General features: G+C 41.7%; 1 protein-coding gene across 5 annotated transcripts in view; it reads left to right on the top strand.

Annotated features, from left to right (window-relative positions):
* The window catches only part of ankfn1b (ankyrin repeat and fibronectin type III domain containing 1b), a 159,764-nt gene that overhangs the window by 111,536 nt on the left and 27,085 nt on the right, over positions 1-21,143 (top strand). For 4 of the 5 annotated variants that reach the window (XM_086194516.1, XM_086194515.1, XM_086194514.1 and 1 more), the window contains one exon: positions 11,320-11,442. In XM_086194516.1, the coding sequence (XP_086050642.1) occupies positions 11,320-11,442 (123 nt within the window). Of the gene's footprint in view, positions 1-11,319; positions 11,443-17,302; positions 17,400-21,143 lie in introns of those variants that run through there. The other variant, XM_086194517.1, reaches the window with a different exon arrangement.

Raw genomic sequence — 21,143 nt, 5'->3', positions numbered from 1 at the left:
AGGGAAAATACCATGTTACAAAGAATAATAGTGTTCAAATACTTTCAATTAATCTCTCTCTCTCTCTCTCTCTCTCTCTCTCTCTCTCTCTCTCTCTCTCTCTCTCTCTCTCTCTCTCTCTCTCCCGCTCTCTCACACACACACACACACACACACACACACACAGGTTTGTGCTGTCCTTGGTAGGACGTACCATTGACTTTCATTCATATGAATTGCAGAAATTTTGTTTTACCACATTAAAACCAGACTTTGGTCCCCATGAGTACTTGGGGTCCTGATAACATTAGTCTTTGTTCCAGAAAACACACACACACACACACACACACACACACACACACACACACAAACACATTAGCGCACAACATCCACTAAGTCTTCACAACCACATTTGCAAAGGGAGTTCTCAAGAATCCTTTAACAAAAACCTCTCAACTCTTTGGATCCTCATAGTTTGCTGGTTTATAAAAGTTCAAATATGATTTGAGGATGAAACTACTCTCGGTTCAAACAAGCCAACTCAGCATTTTAACCGCAATCACCAATAATTTAAGGTCACATTCTGAATTAAAGTTTTGTGTTTTTCCTCACCATATGACTCCGCCACACTGGTCTGCACTTAACCTAAATAAATGTTACTGGCACAGTTTAGTCGGAACCATACCAATGGTTCTGCCTTCCCTCTGTTCTGGAGTTCCCAGGAGTCCTTTGAGTGCTTTCTTCGGAATGACTGGGTCTATAGAGTTGTAAGGCCGGATACGAGTGGGATGAACCTCCAACCAGCCCTCAAATTAGATTTGCAGAGGCTTCCATAAAATGTCACCGTTACAAGTGTCAGAAAGAACATGGTTACTCAGTCCCACCAGAAAATTGTGATTCTGCATTTGTATGGACGAAGACAAATTCAACCCAACTCTACAGAATATGTGGGCAATGGCTTATTTTCAAGATTTCCGCACTTTTTTTGCAAGAAGTTGAACACTACTGCATTTTTTGGGGGGTTGAAGTTTTTCAAAGTTCAACGAATCACATTTTTTTCCCTCCAGTTTTACAGCAAAAAAAGCTGCAAATTTTGTCAGAATTTTAAAAGCAAACTACCACAAAATCTAGCATTTGTGATCACACAAAAAAAAAAAAAAAACTGGAGGGAGCCCTGGAGAGACCGGCTAGTGGTTTGCTAAGTTGTTCCTCTGTAACCCCTTAAGACAGAAATTTCTCTGTGTTTACAATATGGCATTGGAAAACCTTAAAACATCATTCAAAGGATAACTTTTAAAATTATGTCAAAACCTCTGCAGCATTCAATTGATCAATAATGAAAATGGCTGTTTGCCAAAGCCGAGCAACATCCATCCGAAGTGGAGAGGGGGGTCATGAAGCCAGGTTTAGGATGCACAGTGATTCAGGTCAACCATCAATACAGACTTAAACCTCATCACTGTATCAGTCTGTGTGTGTGTGTGTGTGTGTGTGTGTGTGTGTGTGTGTGTGTGTGTGTGTGTGTGTGTGTGTGTGTGTGTCTCTCTCTTTTCCTACGTGTAACACTTTGCTACTAAATACTTAAACATAGCTCTTTCCTAACCTAATATGAGTAATTTAAACCCTAAACCCCTGGTTGAACTGGGAATTAGCTCTTTAAATGGTGACGGGATTTTCCCCAACTTTTTAAATCTTAAGATAGACGTTTTTGGACCTCACAAGAATAGAACTAGAAAAAAAACAAGGCTCATCACTCCCCCTTCCACTGGAGAGGTTCCCCTCTCTTTTCCAGCATAAATAATCCCCTCAGTCTGCTGGCTCAACTCTGATTGGGATCTCGACGCCATGCTCAATTGTGGGTTGATGAGGGAAAGTGGGGTGCCCCGTGTGTGTGTGTGTGTGTGTGTGTTTAAAGTCTTCTCAAGGCCATAAACATAATACCAGAGGGGTGTCCACCTCCATCAGGCTAGGGCTGAAAAACCCTCAGCTCCTACAAATCCACAACTAGACCCACATCAACTATGCAGACACACTTACTTAAATGATAGCATATTTATTGCAAATTGCTTAGAGAATCATTCAGCATTTAGCCAGCCAGCCAGTATCTATAAACCAACAGCAGCGCAGGAATACGCAGTGTTCCAACACAGGGGTTAAAATCCAGGCTCCACAAGGTTTTATCAGCTTTTCTGTGTCTTAGAGCAGGCCAGCGGGGGATTTTTGTGATTATGTGGAGAATTATACGATTCTGTGAATTATTAGAGGGTTGATGTGATGTATTATTGCCATGACTATTTTAAAGTCAAAGAAGAGCAGTGATAAGCATTACAGGTTTGATCAGATAAGTCTGACTCGTGCAGAGACAAGCTTTAATTATCTCCACCAAGAAGGTGATGTTTTCAATGGCGTCTGCTCTCTGTCTGCTAATTGAATTCCATAAAAAACGATGAGACTTTCACCAGACTTGGTGGAGGGGTGTAGTATAGGCCAAGGAACAAACTTGCAGCAGGAAATTATACGTTTGTTTGTGTGTTTGTTTTCCTTTTTAAATTTTGATGTACTTCTCCTACAGGGTTCACCAGATCCATCTCAGACCTGTTCAGAAACATATTTGAAACTTGGCATGAAAGTCCCAGCCTGAAGACATTTATTGCGACACCTACTGGTTACAGTAACAAATGTCAATATTATCTGTTATTATCCCTCACTGTGTTATCTATGCAGCAACAGCACCAAAATATATGAAATGTTTATGTTCCCCAGCCTAACTAGTGGACACAGGAAGTGGTATTTACACCACATTGCAGACATTAGTCTGCTCCTTCATGCAAAATCCAGTGCTATCAGATATCATCTCCCTCATGCTCTACAGAACAGCCTCACATTGTAACATGTGCGGGGGGTGCGAGGGTCCACTCAGTGCTGCTTTTAGCTTAATGTAGGGTCTGAGCATGAATTTTATTGCAACCCAGTAATAATTAACTGTATTCATTGATCCACTGTGCCAAAACCCTGATAACATCCGTTTAGAACATCAATCTGCCGTCACTTTCACGTCAAATGAAACAGGGTGAACGGAGCTGCGCTATCAACAAGATACTGTTACTATACAGTTAACGCTTGCTGCTTCCACCCTGACTTTTTGTCATTTTGGCATCAAGATTCCTCAGTTTGCCTCTTTAGTTTGCAGTTATACTTGTACGTAGCTTATCTTGGTTACAGGAAGTAACTGACACAGTCATGCGTGTTGGTGGATGCATAGTGTGCTGTTGCTCGTCTGTGGCTAACATATTAAACACTCTTCGCAGTTGGGTGTTTCTTTCCAGTGTGATAGTTATTAAATTACTCCAGATCAGTTTCCTCCAAATCACATCCACATTATTACCTCAACCCACTGAACCAAAAGAGAGTGGAAAGTGAAAACCATCTATGCTACCGCTTGCTTTCGCCCTTCCCCTTAGTGGTATCGTACCCCAGCTAGAGTCTTTAATAGTTTGCTGGCTTCCACTTGCTTGTCAGCTCAGTTCAAGATTAATTTGACTGCAGATCCATCATCTGTATATGTCAGCGTTGAGTCAGCCTTATGCTGCACATCAAACACAGCATGGAACACAGAGGGAATGTATCAAACCCAACACCATAGGGAGCCAGCAGAAGTGAAAAAAAAGGCATTGAATTCCTCCCTCATTTTTGTCTCCCTGACACATTCTGTATGTGCCGACTCCATGGAAAACAGGAGTGAGAGAAGTATTAAAAGGGAGACATTAGAAAGATGGAGATAAAATGATGAGGGTGACTCAGAGAAGTCGAAGGGGAAGGAGTTGGAAATGTGTGTTTACTGTAGTGAGTGGATGAGCAGCGTATGAGAAGATGAGCTTTGGGTGATACACACACACAGGCACACACATATTCCCTTCTTCCTGGCATGTTGTGTCATGATTAGCTCATCAGTGCTCAAAGTGTAACAATAACTTGTTGTTTAGATGTATTTGTCAAGTCGAATGTGCTGGTTGTTCAATGAGCTCCCCCTTCTCCTTTGCTTCCATGTGGAAGCTTAAAAGAAACATCCTTTCGTAATGCATTTTATGATCTCAATACATGACCTCAAACAAGTTAGAGACAAATTCATTACACTCCACATTTCACAAGGTAGTGCGCAATGGATGTGAAATTATTCCTCGTTTATTGACGCCCACCGCTGCCATCAATCAAATGTAACATTTTGAACAATTACAGTATAATCATATCACAACTGAAGGAAAAGCTTGTTAGCTTGAAGAAATATCAGTAGGTTTTATTGGTGAGGATTGAGTCCAAGGGAAATAAAAGCAAAGCCTCGGCCATGTAGAGAGACATACACACAGACATGGGTTTGGATGGGGATGGCGAGTGGAAAACAAGGCTTTCTTTCTTTGACCAGGTTTTAATTAGCAATGTTCATAGCTTGGCTGCGTTCTTTTATGATTGGACCACTGAAAGCCTTTTTGTTAGCCTAATGAAACACATCGAGGGGTATGTTCCTGAATTGAACTGTGTTTGTGTGTGTATATATGCGTGTGTGTGTGTGTGTGTGTGTGTGTGTGCGTGCATGCGTGTGTGTGTGTGCATGCGTGTGTGTGTGTGTGTGTGTGTGTGTGTGTGTGTGTGTGTGTGTGCATCCATTACATTTGCATGTATCTGTTACATGGGTGAGTGCCCACATTCTTTTTTGGTATATTAGAGTTATATTGGCACGGATAAGAAGTCATAGCAGGAGAGAGATGAAAGAAATCTTACCGCTTTGTTTTCTCTTCTTTCCAAAATAGTTGCTTTAGGTAGGCGGCCATTGCCCATAATTGCTAAAACAGGGTCAGGTATTTATCTGTACTTCTTATGATTTAGTACAGTGTCTGTTCCATAGTAATCTGAATTAAGATCTGTGGTCAAGAGCAACCGAACCTCAAACAGACCAGAGATTGTGTAATACATAGCATTCTACTAGTTTCAGTGGGATCCATTTATAAACAAATATCACAGAAACCCTTCTGTATAACCTAAGAAACTATGAAGGGGTATTCCTTCTGAATATTCCCCTTTTAACACACATAAAAGTTGAATTTCCAGTATCATCCAGGAAGGCAGGAATTTCAAAAGTAGTAGCAAACAATGATCATTGCTGAGGAAAATGTTAAGCCCCAAATAAACATTTAAAATGACCCATTCATGGTAATATTATAACACAACATTACGAGTGTTTTACTTCAAATTGAAAGTCCTGTTCCATAGGAATAGGGCTTTTCACTGAAGAATACTATCAATCCTGTAAATGAGCGTCTCCCCACAGCACTGTAAAATGCGAGCCACAATGGTTTTGCTCAAATTCCACACAGTCTTAACTCCCTGCTCTCAAATAACAGTGGGTTAGTGAGGCTGTGAGTGGGGGGGTCAAGGTGCACGCTTTTATTTCTTTAGCAAAGCTTGTTCCCAACATAAATACCTCGGCGCAGTTTAATTGATGCCATCGCAACAGAAGAGAAAAGGTGGATGTGAGGTTAGGTGAGACGTTTGGAAGAAAAAGATGCTTCACAGTGAAAGGTGTGAAGGTGTGAGCTTGTGAAGGCCAGCATGTCTCTCGGTCGTTACACAAGCCTGTTGCTGCAGACTGAAGCTGACCACTGCTGGTGCAACATTGAGGTAAGATGGAAAATGCTGGAAAAGGTTAGAACTCAAGGGCAATGAGGTATTTATGAGCTTTCACAGAAGATTTCCTTTGTATTCAACTCATCGTCTGTTGAGCAGACGTGGTGCAGCGCTTGGTGACCAACTATTTCTGCCAGGGCCTTGGTCAGAGAAATTGACAGGAGTATTAACTTCTTGACATGCCTTTGATGGTCGGGGAAACCAGAGAACCCGCAGAAAACCCACACAGACACGCAGAGAACTCACAGAATGGGCCAGAGACGGCTTAGTCAAACACAGGACCTCCAATACTGGCTGGGAGGCAGTAGTGCTAACCACGAAGCCACCGAGCTGCCCTCCTGCTCTGTGTGTGTGCTAACTATCCATTGTCAAGCTAGTATTTGGTAAACCAAAACAACTCAACCTTATCATTTCATTCCCTGTGATTCAGCCTTTGCCACAGTCTTCTTTTTTTTTTTTATTTGACATGAATCGCACAAACGAATATACTTTGGCTTCAAAACAGTGCTTTTTCACCAAAAGTTTAAAACTTGAATATCAGTGTGTGAAGATGCTGTTATTCACAGATGGTGCCTTGATACACGTTATTATATTTGCCTTTTTTATGACCAACTTTTACAGCCTATCAGGCTGCAAAGAACTTCACAAAAGGCTCAGCTTCTAAACTTTTAATTACAGGCCAGCTCAAGTTTTCAGAGACAGATAAGTCCATCAATTAAGATCTCTCATTCTGCATGTGTGTGTGCGTATCTACATATTGCATCATGGACTCAGCTGTTATCATTTGTAGTTTTTCAGAACAACTTAAAGGTTTAAAAATTGGAACAGATGCCAAAAGCTTAATTGGATGCGTGGAGCTCAAAAACAAATGTTTGTGTTGTGAATTGAGTCGGACTTGATGTATCCTCCTTTGAACTTTGTGCTGTAATTTTTTTTTTTTTTAACTCTCGCTGAAACAGCAGTACAATAAAATAGAAAACACAATTGTGATGAGAGGATCTACTGAGTGGGCCTCCAAGGGGATTGCATCATCACAGGTGATGATGGTGTCAGGGACAGCTGCATTGGGCCGAGCCAGGCTTGAGGCTCTCAGGGAGCCAAGAGGCAGCCAGTTGCCAGCAGATCCCCCTCTACTGCGACCCACCTGCTTCACATGTCCAGTTTTCCTCTAAACCCCTCAAAGGGATTCCCTGAGTCCTCATTTATGTCTGCTGGCCCCCGTGTCTTTGAAGTCATGATCCTATGTGTTTTCATGCCATTGAAGTCATTATCCTATTGTCATGTTGTGTCATGTGTTTGATCCAAATGTTTGTTTGAAGTTTTATAGGGAACTCTTAATGTAACTGTTGGTCATGCGCCAAATATGAAACCTACATTAATCAAGGCAATTATTAATAACCAATGATGACCCACACCAATTGCTCCCGTAGCATGTAAAGTTTTTTTCAACCAGCTGATGTGAAGTGGCAGCAGCATCAATAGATGGCAGTAGCTGGCATGTGCAGGGAAGTGGCACTAATTTAATTAAAAGCCCTTGAAGAAGAAGCCCAGCCGAACTTAATACCATCAATTAGGGGTTGCTGTGCCTTCAGACACATCCTACACCCCATTTGTGTGATTCATACTGGAAAATATGCCCCTTTGTCTTGGAGGTCAAGCAACTCTTTTGAGAAGCTGGCGCAGGGTCAGCCGTAGAGGGTGTAGGAGTGGGAAAGGAGGCAGTACGGTGCGTGTGTGTGGGTGGGTGGGTGGGTGGGAGGGAGGGAGGGGTCTTCTACTATACAAGCCATAGCATTCACAGCTATTGTCCAGGTCAGTTGAATGAGAAATCAACTCATGCCAACATCTTTGAAGGGACACAGCTGGTCTTGTGTATTGGTACACTACCAGTCAAAAGTTTGGACACACCTTTTCATTTAATGTTTTTTTTTTATTATTTTCACAACTATTTACATTGTAGATTCTCACTGAAGGCATCACAACTATGAATGAACATATGGAATGATGTAGTGAACAAAGAAGTGTGAAACAACCTAAAACATGTTTTATATTTTAGCTTCTTCAAAATAGCCACCCTTTGCTTCTATCACTGCTTTGCTCACTCTTGGCTTCTCTCCATGAGCTTCATGAGGTCGTCCCCTGAAGTGGTTTTCCAACAGTCTTGAAGGAGTTCCAGAGATGCTGACCACTTGTTGGCCCTTTTGCCTTCACTCTAAGGTCCATCTCATCCCAAACCATCTCAGGAGTGTTTAGGTCAGGTGACTGTGGAGGCCAGGTCATCTGGCGCAGCATTCCATCACTCTCCTTCTTGGTCAAACAGCACTTACACAGCCTGGAGGTGTGTTTGGGGTCGCTGTCCTGTTGAAAAATAAGTGATGGTCCAAATGAACACAAACTGGATGGGATGGCATGTCGCTGCAGGATGCTGTGGTAGCCATGCTGGTTCAGTGAGCCTTCACTTGTTAATAAACCCCCAACAGTGTCACCAGCAAAGCCCCCCCACCCTATGACACCACCTCCTCCATGCTTCACGGAGGGAACCATGCATGTAGAGACCATCTGTTCTTTTCCAAACTTTTCAATTATAATGTAGGTCATTCCCTTTATATGCACCACCTTTTTATTTATCTATTTTTGGTGCAGTCCCCCTTGTCTGAGGGGCTATGCTCTGGCTCTTAAACAGTGCAGTGCCTGTAGTTTTAGGGGTGGGGCCATGAGTTATGTGATGTCAGGAAAACCTCTGTGACAATCTCTGACTTTAATCTCTGTCATTCTGATTGTTGGATTCTTTGATCACCACATACAGACAACATCAGAGCCATCCACAATCTTGTCTGTCATCTCAGGCTGTCATTCAGGACATTCAGACTCCAGACCCGCTTAGACCCCTCAGAACCCAAACTTCCCGGCACTGCACTTCCTGAAGGCCATTAAATGCACATGTCAAGTTTGACATCCATTGAGTAAGTGGTTGTAGAGACAACTGTCATACACACAGAGATTTCTCACTTTTATATTAAGATTATGTATTTACGTCTGTCAGTAATTATGACTAGTTTTCAAAGGATGACATTAATTTCTGAAACAATATTTCAGCTGGCATTGCCTTGTTAAAAAAAATTACTATACAGTCATTGGAATTTTCTTTCAAAAAATGGGAACATTTCCATTCCCATGATGCAATGACTCAATTTAATTGCATGTTTTTGAATCATCCTCTCAAGTCTGATTGGGCCCTCAAAGAAGCATTACATTTGAGAGGTCACTCCCAGACGTCTCCTCACTCTCTTAAGGAAAGTAGTTTCCTGTCAGACCTCGGGTTGGATGGCAGAAATTGTGCATGCAGCATTCCGCCAATTTGGCAATAGCATCAGGCACAACATCACCGCACTGTCTTTCATCCATGTCATTGTCCTATAATTAAAGATCCACCATGAATGTTGTGTACGATGTCATCAACTCTGTTTTATTAAAGCCTTATGTGAACAGATTTCTGCAGCATCTCACTTAAACTAGTGACAGTAATGGCAGATACAAATGTTCAGTTTTTTAGTCTGCATTATCCTTAATCCAACTATCCCTGCAGTTTGTCTCCCACAGTTCACTATGGAGACTAAAACACTTTTTGGCTCAGGTTAAGAAGAAATCCATTGTATTTGTGCAAGTGTGACTAATCATTAGTGATATTTATCATTATACCTCCACCAGGGAGGTTATGTTTTTTTGGCCATTTGTTTGTTTCTTGTCTGTCTCTCTTTGCAAAAAGAAAAGGCCAATTTTCATGAAATTTGGTGGAACATAAGGATGAACCTATTGATGGTGTCGCAGATTATTATCACAGAATAAATGTAAAAGAGGGTACAGAGGGAGGGGACATTGACCAGTTAAAATCTACAACCTCATTCTTACAGTTACAATTGTCACTTGTATTTTTTACAAGAATGTTGGTGATTTTGTCTTCTTTCAAACAAAATACATTTTTTGCTCTTGTGATTCATATCTGAAAAAGTAAGACTAGGATTTTCAGGAGCAAACTTAGAAAGGGAACTGATTTTACTTTTCTATTCCACGTTTTTGGACAGCTCAAACAAATCATTCATATTGCTGCGTTCAGAGGTCTCCTTACCATCAAGCTACACTTGTCTGTCAGTAGTGTAACTCAAGTTGTGTGCGCGCATATAACGATTAACTCATCACGTTGTCACAGAAAGCTGCTCATTCACAGACAGTTGCTCACTCACATATTTCCCAGGCTCTGGTTGCCTAGGTAACCCTCTTGCATAAGTCTAATATTTCTCATCTGCTGGTAGATTCATTGATCCCGTTGGCAGTCTTGTTAATCTTCTGTTAAAGTTGAGGTTAGTTGAACTCTGTACCCAAGTACTTGGCATCACCAGTGGTTATAAGAAGCAGAGTGTCTCTTTTCCTGTGTTTAATGTACAAAGCCTCAGTAGTTCTACACAGTTAGCATCACCATAGCAATCAGCAACTGCAGTTGGAGCCACCTAGCTTAATCAGATCAGCTGATTAGACTGCGCCTCTGATGTCTGTGGTTACGAAACACTTGGCTGACATTTCTGTCAATCTAACTTAAACTCCTGTTGTTGCTTCAACATGTCATCATGTATTTACTCTCAGTAATGAGCTGGCTCCCATGACCAGGCTACCCAGTGTAAGAAGACATTGCTGGTGGTCTAATTTATAACATAGTTTACTCAAACATAGATATGTCAATCAAACAGTGGGTCATGATATGTTAATGTTCATAGAAATAATAAACATGTACTCTCCAGACATTTCAATCATTTCTCAGGAAATATTACATAGACCATGGCGGAGGACTGTGCACTTAAATAACGAGAGCATGTGTATTTGATTAGGTGAGTGGAGAATGCTGCAAAGTGCTTGGACATTATTTTATAAAAATCCTCTGTCAAGACTAGTAGGAAAATCCTTCACTTTTATGTTTTCTTAATTCATTCACTATAATGTACTACAGATTTTTTTTTTTTTTTGTTCAGTTAGTTTAGGGACATTTATATAAACATGTGCTTAATAAGTCCTCATTTTCATCACATACTCGTGTGCTCTGGCTTTATGAGCCTTGTTCTCTAATAGAAAATATCATTACATTTCAATTAGTCCACTGGTACCACAGCAATATTGCAAACCTGCCTCTCATCAAGTATGTCTGAGGCTGGAACGGAAGAAATATTACATTTCCTGTGTTTTAATTTTGAGTGAAAAGTTGAACTGGGACATTGGCAACCCAGTAGAGGAGATTAAAATGTGTGTGACTTTGTTTGAAGAAAAAAAAAAGATTTGGAGAAAATTAAGCTGGAAGTATGAAGTATGCGGCTTTCCCTGAATTGTTATGTTTCCTTTGGGAACTTCAGCTTTGTGAACTGGCTTAATTTCCACTGACTGTTTCACTAATATACCAACATTTCACCCTGATTGAACTTTTTTGGTATTTAGAATATTCTACTGTACTATACCAACTGTCCTGGTTGAATAGTTTTTTTATGTTGTCAGTAACATCTACTTAACTTTTCAAGCTGTGTGATGTCAGCTGTTCCCTTATTCAACAATGTACAATAGTAAGTATGACAAGAATCCCCTTGAGACTTAATTTGTGTGAATGGATTTCTTTTCTTTAAGGTCAGAATCAGGAATCTACAAGTTTACCCATCGCCTCTCCCTCAAAGAGCGTCCTGCCAAAGCAGAGAAGACTACATCGGACAGAGCTCCATCCTACAGGAGACGGTCTCTGAGTGTGGACTGGTAAGACCAAAGACCTTCTCTTTATGTTTCAGAGCTAGCGTACTTGGTCACACTCCTCAGATCCATCAAAACAGCTTTAAGGTTTTCCAGGAGTCAAGATGGTTAAGATTATTAAGATAAAATAAGACTTCATAAACTGGTATCAGAGACAGACGCTATCTGTCTGTTATCATAAATTAAATCCAAAAAAATAACACCCAATAGGGAGCCAGCTGCTTCCTATAAACTGTCTGTGTACAAACTCAAACCTAAGGTCGACGGGATGGGGGGCTGGTGTTTGGGGCGGGGTAGAGAGTGGGCGTTGTCGTTATAGGGTCCTGCTCTGTCTCTGCGTCTGGGTTTCGTTGAAGAGCGCCAAGCAGCTCCAGTGGCGCCGGCTCATCTTGCTCTTGTAAAGCTCCAGTCTTTAGGCAGCCGATGAAAGGAGTTTGAAAGCTTTCCATCACAAGGCTGCCTTCCCGTCCCCAGCCATGGGAATCCTTCCCAGTCTCCCCTTGTTGCCTAGCCTCTGCTCATTTATCTACCCATCCGTCCTGCCGTCTGTCCATCTGGCATCCTCCCTGAGCTTCCTGCTATGTATCCTTGGCTTTTCCTTTATACTTCTCTCACCATTTGGAAAATTGCTTCAAATCTTACACTTCCCGTGCACTTAATTTTGTCAAGCAAAACAAAAAACATCCAATCAGTCATTGGTCTAAACAGTTTCCAGGTTTCCTACTGCTGTGTGGGAACTACAGTAGAGTTACAGAGAGAGTACAGGTGTAGGACTCTCTGATAACCCCTCAAATCATGGAGGTCTTACAAGGTCTTGGGTCGACCTTATGAGACCTTCTGTGTGGTCTCGGACTGATGTTGCAATTCGATGTGTGGTCTTACAGCAGTGTTAAGTGCATGGGCGATGGAGTGTATGTGCAGCAGTGTGAGGTCCTTTACTTTAACAGCTCCATGTTGCTGAAGAAGGGGGACCTGGCCTTTAAAGTTCAGGCCCTGATTGATGTGGTCTGGTTTTAATGAAACACAGTGGGTAGATTGGACATGCTCATTTACTAGAGGGATGAGGGGGGCTTTGCTACAGCTGGATTCTGACATTCTCTGTGGCGTGCCACTATTACAAGAGTGTGACCGGTCTTTTGTGACATAATAAACAACAAGGGACCCCAGGAGGAGAGTCAATGTTGCCGATTGACTCATGCTACTGGGAGGTGAAACAGGGTCGGTTCAGCTTCTGACAGGACCCGGCCCTGCTTCAACGGAATGCACAGTCATCGGCATGGTCAGAAGGAAAACATGTGTGCAAGTCGCAACTATTGAAAACATCCCATGAGTCACTTGCATATTTGGAATTGTTGCAGATTTTTAGTACTTTCTGTACCCTGTCTAAGCATCTGACCTGTCCAAGCATCTGACTTACTATTTCGAACTAAATTTTACATTGGCAGTAGAGCTATGGTAGTAGTATACAGTACTTCTCAAATTTACAGTATAGGAAATGTTTTTAGTTTTTTAATTAAAAGTTTTAGTTTCTTAATTTGTCTTTCCATAACTTAAAACAGTTATGGATCTTTTTTGGTGAAATTTTAGGTTTCCATTTGGCTAAAAAAAAAAAATAGAAGTTAAAAAAAAAACATCTGTTCAAGGACAATTTTGTGTGTTAGAAGGCAGTTGAGGGCTAAAGGTAAGAGAAGCGAGTATTTGATCTGTCATCATATTAAATCTTGGTGGGGAATACTGAAGCAGGGCATTCCCAAATTCTGGTATTCAAAAAAAGTAAATAAATAAATAAATACACCAATGTACAATAAATACAAATTTCCTACTTCTAAGTTGGCATAAGCGTGATAGTCAAGTCAGGCAAAAGACGCAGGTTTGGCTCAGTGAAATAGATATTTAAGCAATCAATGGCACCAGGACGGATGACGGACGGTTGGCTATGTTTGCACCATGCATTTGGGGCATGGTCGGCCTCACTTTGGTATTTAGAGGGTGTGTAATCAGAGAGCAATCTACCACGCAATGCACAAAGAGGCAGTCATTACTTACTTAATCATTCATGGGTGTGTGTGTCAGGTGTGACATCATCTAGCCAATCAGAGTGCCTTTAGCCATTCCCTTTAAAGCCCAAGGAGCGCCAGGACTTGGAATGTTGCTATTTCAGTGGCGCACGCATTTCAGTTTGAGTGCTTCTAATCTAAAGTGACAAACCTTGTTGTTCGCCAGGTGAAGGTGTGCAAGCACATCTACTGTTTACATAAGATAGGATAAGGAATTCATCAAAGCCATCAGAGGTTTTCAGGCATCGATAGAACCGCGCTGCAATGCCACAAATCTCCTCATCTGATTGATGTACCCTTTAAATAGCACTTCATACATAACACCCCTTAAATAGCACTTCACACATAACACCATCGACCAAATACCTGCCTCTTCTTGATCTGTGTCACCATATGAAAAATAGCGATTCACCATGGTTGCGCCAGACCACACCTCATTAACATACGTAGGTACTTGCCAGCTCAGACAGAGCGCAAGTTCTTTTGCGAGTTATAGGGCGAGGGCGCTTGGCATGAAAACAGCATTTGCACCTGCTTGACACTAGTGATGACGTTTGTTCTTGATTGAGCACCAGCAGCAGCATGCTTTAGATAGGACCCCAGGTGTGCGTCGGCTGCAGATAGGAAACACCATTTAGCACCTCTGTATAATAAGCTGCCTGTAGAGCACAGTGTATTAAACACATGAACAAGTAATGTAAAGATAGCTCGAGAAGCCTGACCAGCTAGAGTTACAAAACGCCGAGTAAATTATCGCATGCGCACATTACCATTTCCTGAGATTGAAAAGTCATAATTAAACAGAAATGAGTGTTGTACAATAGGCTTGTAGTTTTGGACCTTAACTTATTCATTGAATAAAACATAAAAATATGCAAAATGAAGACCACGCAGGATAATAAATATTCAATTAACATTTGCAAACAAAGAAATTGAAGCGAAACAAAACAATCACATTTATGCTAATAGTGACCGTAACTTTAGTAACTAAAGGTTCTCTCAGTTTTACTGTGATTATGTTTTGACAATAAATAAGCGATTATTTCAGTTCAATTGGTATCGTTCAGTTGTGATAGCTGTTACAGGTATCAAATGAAAATTTGGGGGATGACAGCCCTCGTGGTGTGAAGGGAAGAAGAAGCTGTTACCTTGCCCTCACTTTCCCCAACTCTGACTGCTCCATTGGAACTGCTCAGTCGCCAGCAGCTTCAGGTGAGAAAGTGATTATTAAGAAATGACAGGACAGATACAAAGTACTGTTAACTATTCAAATCTAAAAAAGATTTGCGTTTTGAAAACAGACGTGCGTACTCTAGTTTTTGGAATAAAAAAAAAACAGCTCCTGCTTATCTATGCAGAGTTAAGTGAGACAAGAATTACATGAAGCTGGAAACCTACGAGCAGCTCTGCGCAGTAAAGGAGTCTCAGGTGGTTTAACACTTGACTATCTAGTTAGTGGACCGTAGCTGTTTATTCTAGTCAGATACTTAAACAACAAACTGTAGCTATTAAGGGAATTCTGAACCAAAGCAGCAGCACATATACAATCTTGAAAAAGAAAAGCTTTATCAAAGTCCATGAAGGCTGGCAGGGTCCTAGGGGGAAAAAAAAAAAAAACCATGATAATAAAAGATAATGGCAGTGTTACTGTTATTGGTAATCATCGTGAATGGGCTCTAGAGGTATAGAGAAAACAGGTGGGTGAGAATGTAGCTTCTGACTTTTAAGATTGCTGAAAAATATTGGCACTTGGTACCAGGAAATTGTTAGTCAATAATTCAAATATATATCACCTGTGTGACTTCTGCCTGGAGGAAAAATCAATCTGAAGCTCTGAAACATTTGTCAATCTACTTGATTTTACCATAACTACTGCTGATACAGTGTCGCGAAGGAAATGTCTGGCTTTACGAGAACATAACTTCAATTTATACTAATCACTACGGGCTTGTATACTTGCTTCCCTGTTTCCTCTGAGTGACATGGACACTGGAGACATTGGGGCCATAAAGGGACTCTGGTTCTGTTCCAGCATCAGGCCAGTAAATAAGTCTTAATTTCCATAACCTCTTGTGGTGACCAGTTCCAGCTCTTTGCCAAAACCCTTGAGTACAATGCAGAGGCAGCCATGTGTGTCAGCCAAGCAGGTTTTATTTTCCACAACAGTCCCCCTGCAGAATACCTTGAGAGGAAACTCGGTACATAAGTACTTTAACATCAATGTGCAGTGTAGCATTCAAATCATATGCGTTTATATTAAAAACTGGTGTCAGAGAGTGCAGCTCATAACTAAGTGTATTATATACAGTAGATGTGTTGGCTCTCCTCGAGGATAACCTCAACCTGACAGCAATCTCTATCTTAGCTTTGAGAAACCGTGTTCCTGTTCTCATGGCTAATATGCTAACTAACTTCAAAAATTGTATAGAATGAACATTTCTAGGATAGAGTTGAGATTTTATGTATATTTATTCACTCATCTAAATATATAGATATACAGAGATATAGATGCGTTCATAAATTGAAAGACTTGGAGAAAAGGCGCTTTTACAAATCTGTCTGCTACTTCAGCACCATGGAGAGTTCTAAAGATTTATGGAGACAAAGCAAAGTTAGACAACAGGTCATAGGCCAGATCGTAACTTGGGGTCACCCCCGTCAGCTCCCCTTAAATCGAACATGAGCACAAACATTGCAAGAAGTAGCATCAAGCTGTGTGCACTTTGTAAAGGAAGGTGGTTAACATATGAATTAAGTTTTAACTGGAAAAAAACATGCTTGATGTGGTAAGTTGGTTTTGGACAAAGTGCCCCTTGCCTCATTTGGCTCAATACCTCCCCCAAATTCTTTCTCTTTTTCTTCCTTTCCTCTGTGGCTGAGAGCTGTCATGTTAAATCAAAGGGACAAGTGTGAAAGTATAAGATGCCTGTAATTCTTCTACAGAAATTCTGATCAGAACATTAAGTTTCTACTAACTGCTTCTTGCCTGCAATATCAATTTGTTGAGGCTGAGTTGTTGGCGGCATGAGGGGGGAGATTTCAGTTCGCATGAGGGAGCAGAATTCTTTGCTTACCTCTACTTTTGGATAGAGGCTCAGCTATTCTTTCTTGGACACACAGACACAGGCGCGTGCACACACTCATAAACACAAACAGACTTAACTCACATGCATGCATTCACAACTGTATAATTGCAAAACTTGTTTTTGCAACAGTGAACATGCATGGTCATGGATATGCATGAACTCACACACAAATACATGTAGTGAAATTTACACACACACACACACACACACACACACACACTATGTTCTTGAATCTGGATGCTGTGATCTGCACCGAGGGAGATTTACGAGGCTGGCTCCCTCTTGTCCTGTGTGTCTCCATCTTGATACTCTGGTTTCCACTCCAAACCTCAACTCAGCACACAGACACAGAAAGACAGGGGCTGGGGAGGAGGAGTAGGAGGAGGAGGAGGAGGAGAAGAAGACTGAAATAGGTAGTGAGGAAGGAGGGAGAGGTAGATGAAAAGACAGAAACATTGATGAAGAGAGACAGCAAAAGAGGCTGCTGAAGAGAAAGGAAAAATCAGGAAATTCCGAGTATGGGAGCGAAGTGTGGCGGGTCGGTGTGTGTTTGTTTCCGTTTGTGCGTGTGGATCTGACCGACAGCTGTTAGGTCAGAGGGTTAGCACGGCTCCATGTGCTGCTTATAAGATGATAAAAGACAACCAAGACTGGGGTTGGGGGTGGGGGGCAACTGCACCCCTCTGTCTACTTTATCTGTGTGTTTGTGTGTGTTTTATTCAGGGTCAGAGGCAGAAAGAAAATCAGCTGGGGACCCAAGAGGCTTGCGGTTTGAAACTAGTTGAGGAAAATGGTTTCCAGATTGAAATTGGAAGCTCAGGTAGTACAGATCTCTACACCCACGTCAGGTCACTCAACAACGGAATACAAGTGCTGCGACACACTTAATCTTTTACTCTCAACCTTGAAGTGACCCCAAAGTTTATTTGACCTCTTTAGTTTGCTTGTTAGGTTCTCACTTTGACAGTCGTATATCACAGTGTAACAGTAAAGGGGATGACTACAGTACAATGACCTTTTAGAGCTTATAGGAAAGAGCAGGTCGTTGTTTTAGCTGTGAGTTGGGGTTATTGTTTCAAATCGTCTTGCTTCTGAAGTAAGCCTTTTTTTTACGTGACATTACTGTACTTTATTTTGATGCTAGAACTATTTCTGTCAGGATTTGTCTATCGCACTTTTACTCATAGTGTTCGAACATGGAAAGGACACCAAACACAATTTTCCTTTCTTCAACAAAACATTTCTCTGTTCTTCCGCCCGATGGTTTCTCCACCAGCTCAGGAGGTGAAGTACCACTCAACTACAAGTACAAAACAACTTTTTGATTATTTCTACATACTGACATGTACTGTTGTTTAGGTAATGATCAGTACAAGACATTTATTTGGATGACATTTAAAAAGCTATTCATTTCTGAACTTCAGAGCCTTGTTGACTTGTTGACACACCTCCTCATGTCCACCCTGACTAATTTAGGATTAAAGCTGGTCAGAGTTTGTCCAGCTGTGGTCTTGCAGGCTCATCTTGAATTCCGGTCATCGATCCACACCTTCATCTGAGGCTTCTGTGTTTAAATCCATCAGGGAAGTTCATGACACCAATAAACTCTTCAGCCTTCCTTCATTTCTATGCAAACTTACTTCACCTAATTGTTCATTTCTCTACATTAAGTTGAAGTTACTTGCTTTGTGAATGTATAGATATATTTTATGTAGAGTTGGCATGCATGAGCTTTTCAGAATGAAAAAATATGTGATTGCTGGTCTGTAAATTGTACCCTCATACACACTGCTGTCACGTGTTGGCATGCTGTGACGCCACTGCCCTCTCCTCTGTCTGTGCATCCACCCGCCCATCCATATAGAAGTGTGCATATGTGTGCGTGTGAGCATGCATGTTTGTTTTCCTTCAAAGGATCTATCACAGTCAGGAGAGAAGCCCCCCCTTACCGATCCACGTTCCTCCATCTCTATCCCAGATAAACAGCCGTGGGACTTTAAACATGGCGCCCGGCCGGCGTGTGACTGAGAGAATGGGCCAACTGGTGGCTTCAGTGGCCAGGGGTCACCTCCGCCCCCCCTCTCTTCTCTTCCTGGCTGGGTGGGTGGCATATGGCGGACCAAGCAGGGACCCCTTTGGTGTGACATATACACTCACACTGAGAGACACAGAAGGCCTGGAGCCACCCAGGCTGGGCCCACGATCGCCGTGGGAGACATGGTGTCACCAAGGCTCTGGTAAAGGAGGGGTGGTGTGTATGTTTGTATGATCCCACCTTAGAAGCCCCCTCCCTTTCCTGAGAACGTCAGCAACTGCCCGCCACCACATCCCCATGGTGACTCCGCTGTTGTCTCTGCTCATCAAAATTAGAGAGATTTACTTTTTCTTGCGCGCACACACATGCACACACACAGAGCCAACAGGTGGCAAGCCTTCCTCGGCACAGCAGGCCCACTTCAAAGGTTAAACATACAGCGGACCGCCCACTCTTTCTCTGCTTCTCTCCCAAGGGAGAAAATGAGAAGAAGACTAGATAAAAAAGAAAGACGGGAAGACGGATAAAAAAGAGAGATGAAGGGTTTGTGTGGGATAATGTAGCATAGTCTTCTTTTGGTACATCTACAAAGTTCACACTGAGTATTCACAGATTGCTGCTGCTTTCCCCAGTATGCACACACCTCACCCTTTAAAGTGAAACGTGCATGAACTAATGTTAGATTTAAGGGATATTTAAGAAAGGCAGCAACAAGATAGTGATGAGAGAGGTCACTCGTAGGATTCACTTAAGCTGTAAAATATCACCTCAGCCCAGCCAAAGAGCACTAAGCCCAACATATCAAAAAAATTTGAGACTTAACAAAAAACTGGATGACTCAACAGTGGAAAAATATGGTCTTGATGTTGTAAATCTGGTGTAAGCAATACAATCTGAGGCTTTATCCTGTCTGGTATCTGTTGCACTGTCTGCTGCCTGTGGTGCAACAGGACGGAGAATGTTCTCTCCACACTAATGAGGCTGCTCGTTATCAGATGAGCATTATTAGAATACCACAAGTCTGTGTTAATGTTCTTGCTGATCAGGTACATTACTTCTTGGTCAGAATACATAGTCAACATCTGGTAGAATAATCCATTTGCTTCCCAATCGTTTGTGGGATTAAATGAAAGTGTGAGAGCGCGCACGCACACACACACACACACACACACACACACACACACACACACACACACACACACACACCTGATACTTTCCTCAATAAAAAATGTCAAATCTTTGCATGTGTTGCATGCCCATGTTTTAATACTTGAGCATCCGTGTGTGTGTGTCTGTGTGTGTCTGTTGGTGTGTCTGTGTCTGTGTGTGTGCATTTGTTGTGTTGCCATGCCAACTGAGCGAGGAGCTACAGGTCACAGTGTTGGCATGGCCTCACATTGCCTATAAGCTGATAAGAGCTAAACAGAGGGGACGCCTAAATGAATCTCGTTATAAAGCCCCCCCATCTCTCGCTCTCTCACTCTCTCTTTCTCTCTCTCTCTCTCTCACTCACACTCTCTCTCCCTCTCCTCGTGCATCCAGCAGCCTGCCTGCTTCCAGCCTGTCTGGTGCCAAGACTCAGATTTCAGAATTTCCTTCTACAAGCCACATTTAGAGCAGCCAGCGTTCTCTCCCTCTCACTCTCTCTCTCTTTCTGTCTCTGCATGTGTGTGTGCAAGTGAGTTTTGCAACTTTCTCCTCTCTCTCTCTGTCTCTCTCCCTCTCTCTCTCTCCCTCCCTGTTTTCACTGAGCACTGTCCTTCTGGTGCCACTCTTTGCCTTTTTGGCATCTCTGTCTCTCTTTTTTTTACAATGTCTTTCCATTCATTTACCCCACCTCCACCTCTGTGTATATTTTATGTGACCTATTTAGACAACCGGTGTAAGATATGTCAACTTATAGAAATGCTCATTTGTGCATGAATACAGTCGAAAACACACACAGAAACACGTAGCAAAGAAAATGTGTTTCCTTGGTGGTTGACCAGGCCTGTTGAGGAATTGCTGTATTGTTTTAAAGTGCTCATTTGGTAGAAAACTATTTTATTTATTTATTTGTTTTATAGTTCTTAGAAACTGATATTCCCCTTTTAAAGCTCCATATCATTTGCATTCTTTGCTCTCTGCACTTAACCCTGAATTAACATAAGTATATTGTTGGCTTCCAGTGGCGCCTGGTAAAAGATTTTCTTCTCGGGCTGTGCCAAAGACGCTAACTTTCAGCTAACATATCTGTATGATTTATTGAAAAAAAAATAGGCGACTTAAGACTACTTAAGAGTTGCATATCAAACATTTCTTATGTTATCCAATATGAAATAAAGTTGCAACTAAAGAATATTTTCATGGTTTAATTGGTAAAATGTCAGGACATTTTTTTTCTTTCATCCATGAAATGGTCCAAATCCCAAAGACTGCTTCGAGAAAGATTAATAAAACGATGAATCAATCCTCAGAATATTCAAGTCATTTTTCTTTTGATCAATTAATCAGTTAATTGATTGATGCACACAGCTCTACAGCTAACAC

This window comes from Aulostomus chinensis, chromosome 23 (assembly GCF_037954235.1).
Source record: "Aulostomus chinensis isolate RoL2024-O1b breed Wild chromosome 23, RoL_Achi_v1.0, whole genome shotgun sequence".
In the NCBI taxonomy this organism is placed as follows: domain Eukaryota; kingdom Metazoa; phylum Chordata; class Actinopteri; order Syngnathiformes; family Aulostomidae; genus Aulostomus; species Aulostomus chinensis.
Note: the sequence above shows the minus strand (reverse complement) of the source record. Positions and strands in the feature narration are given on the sequence as shown.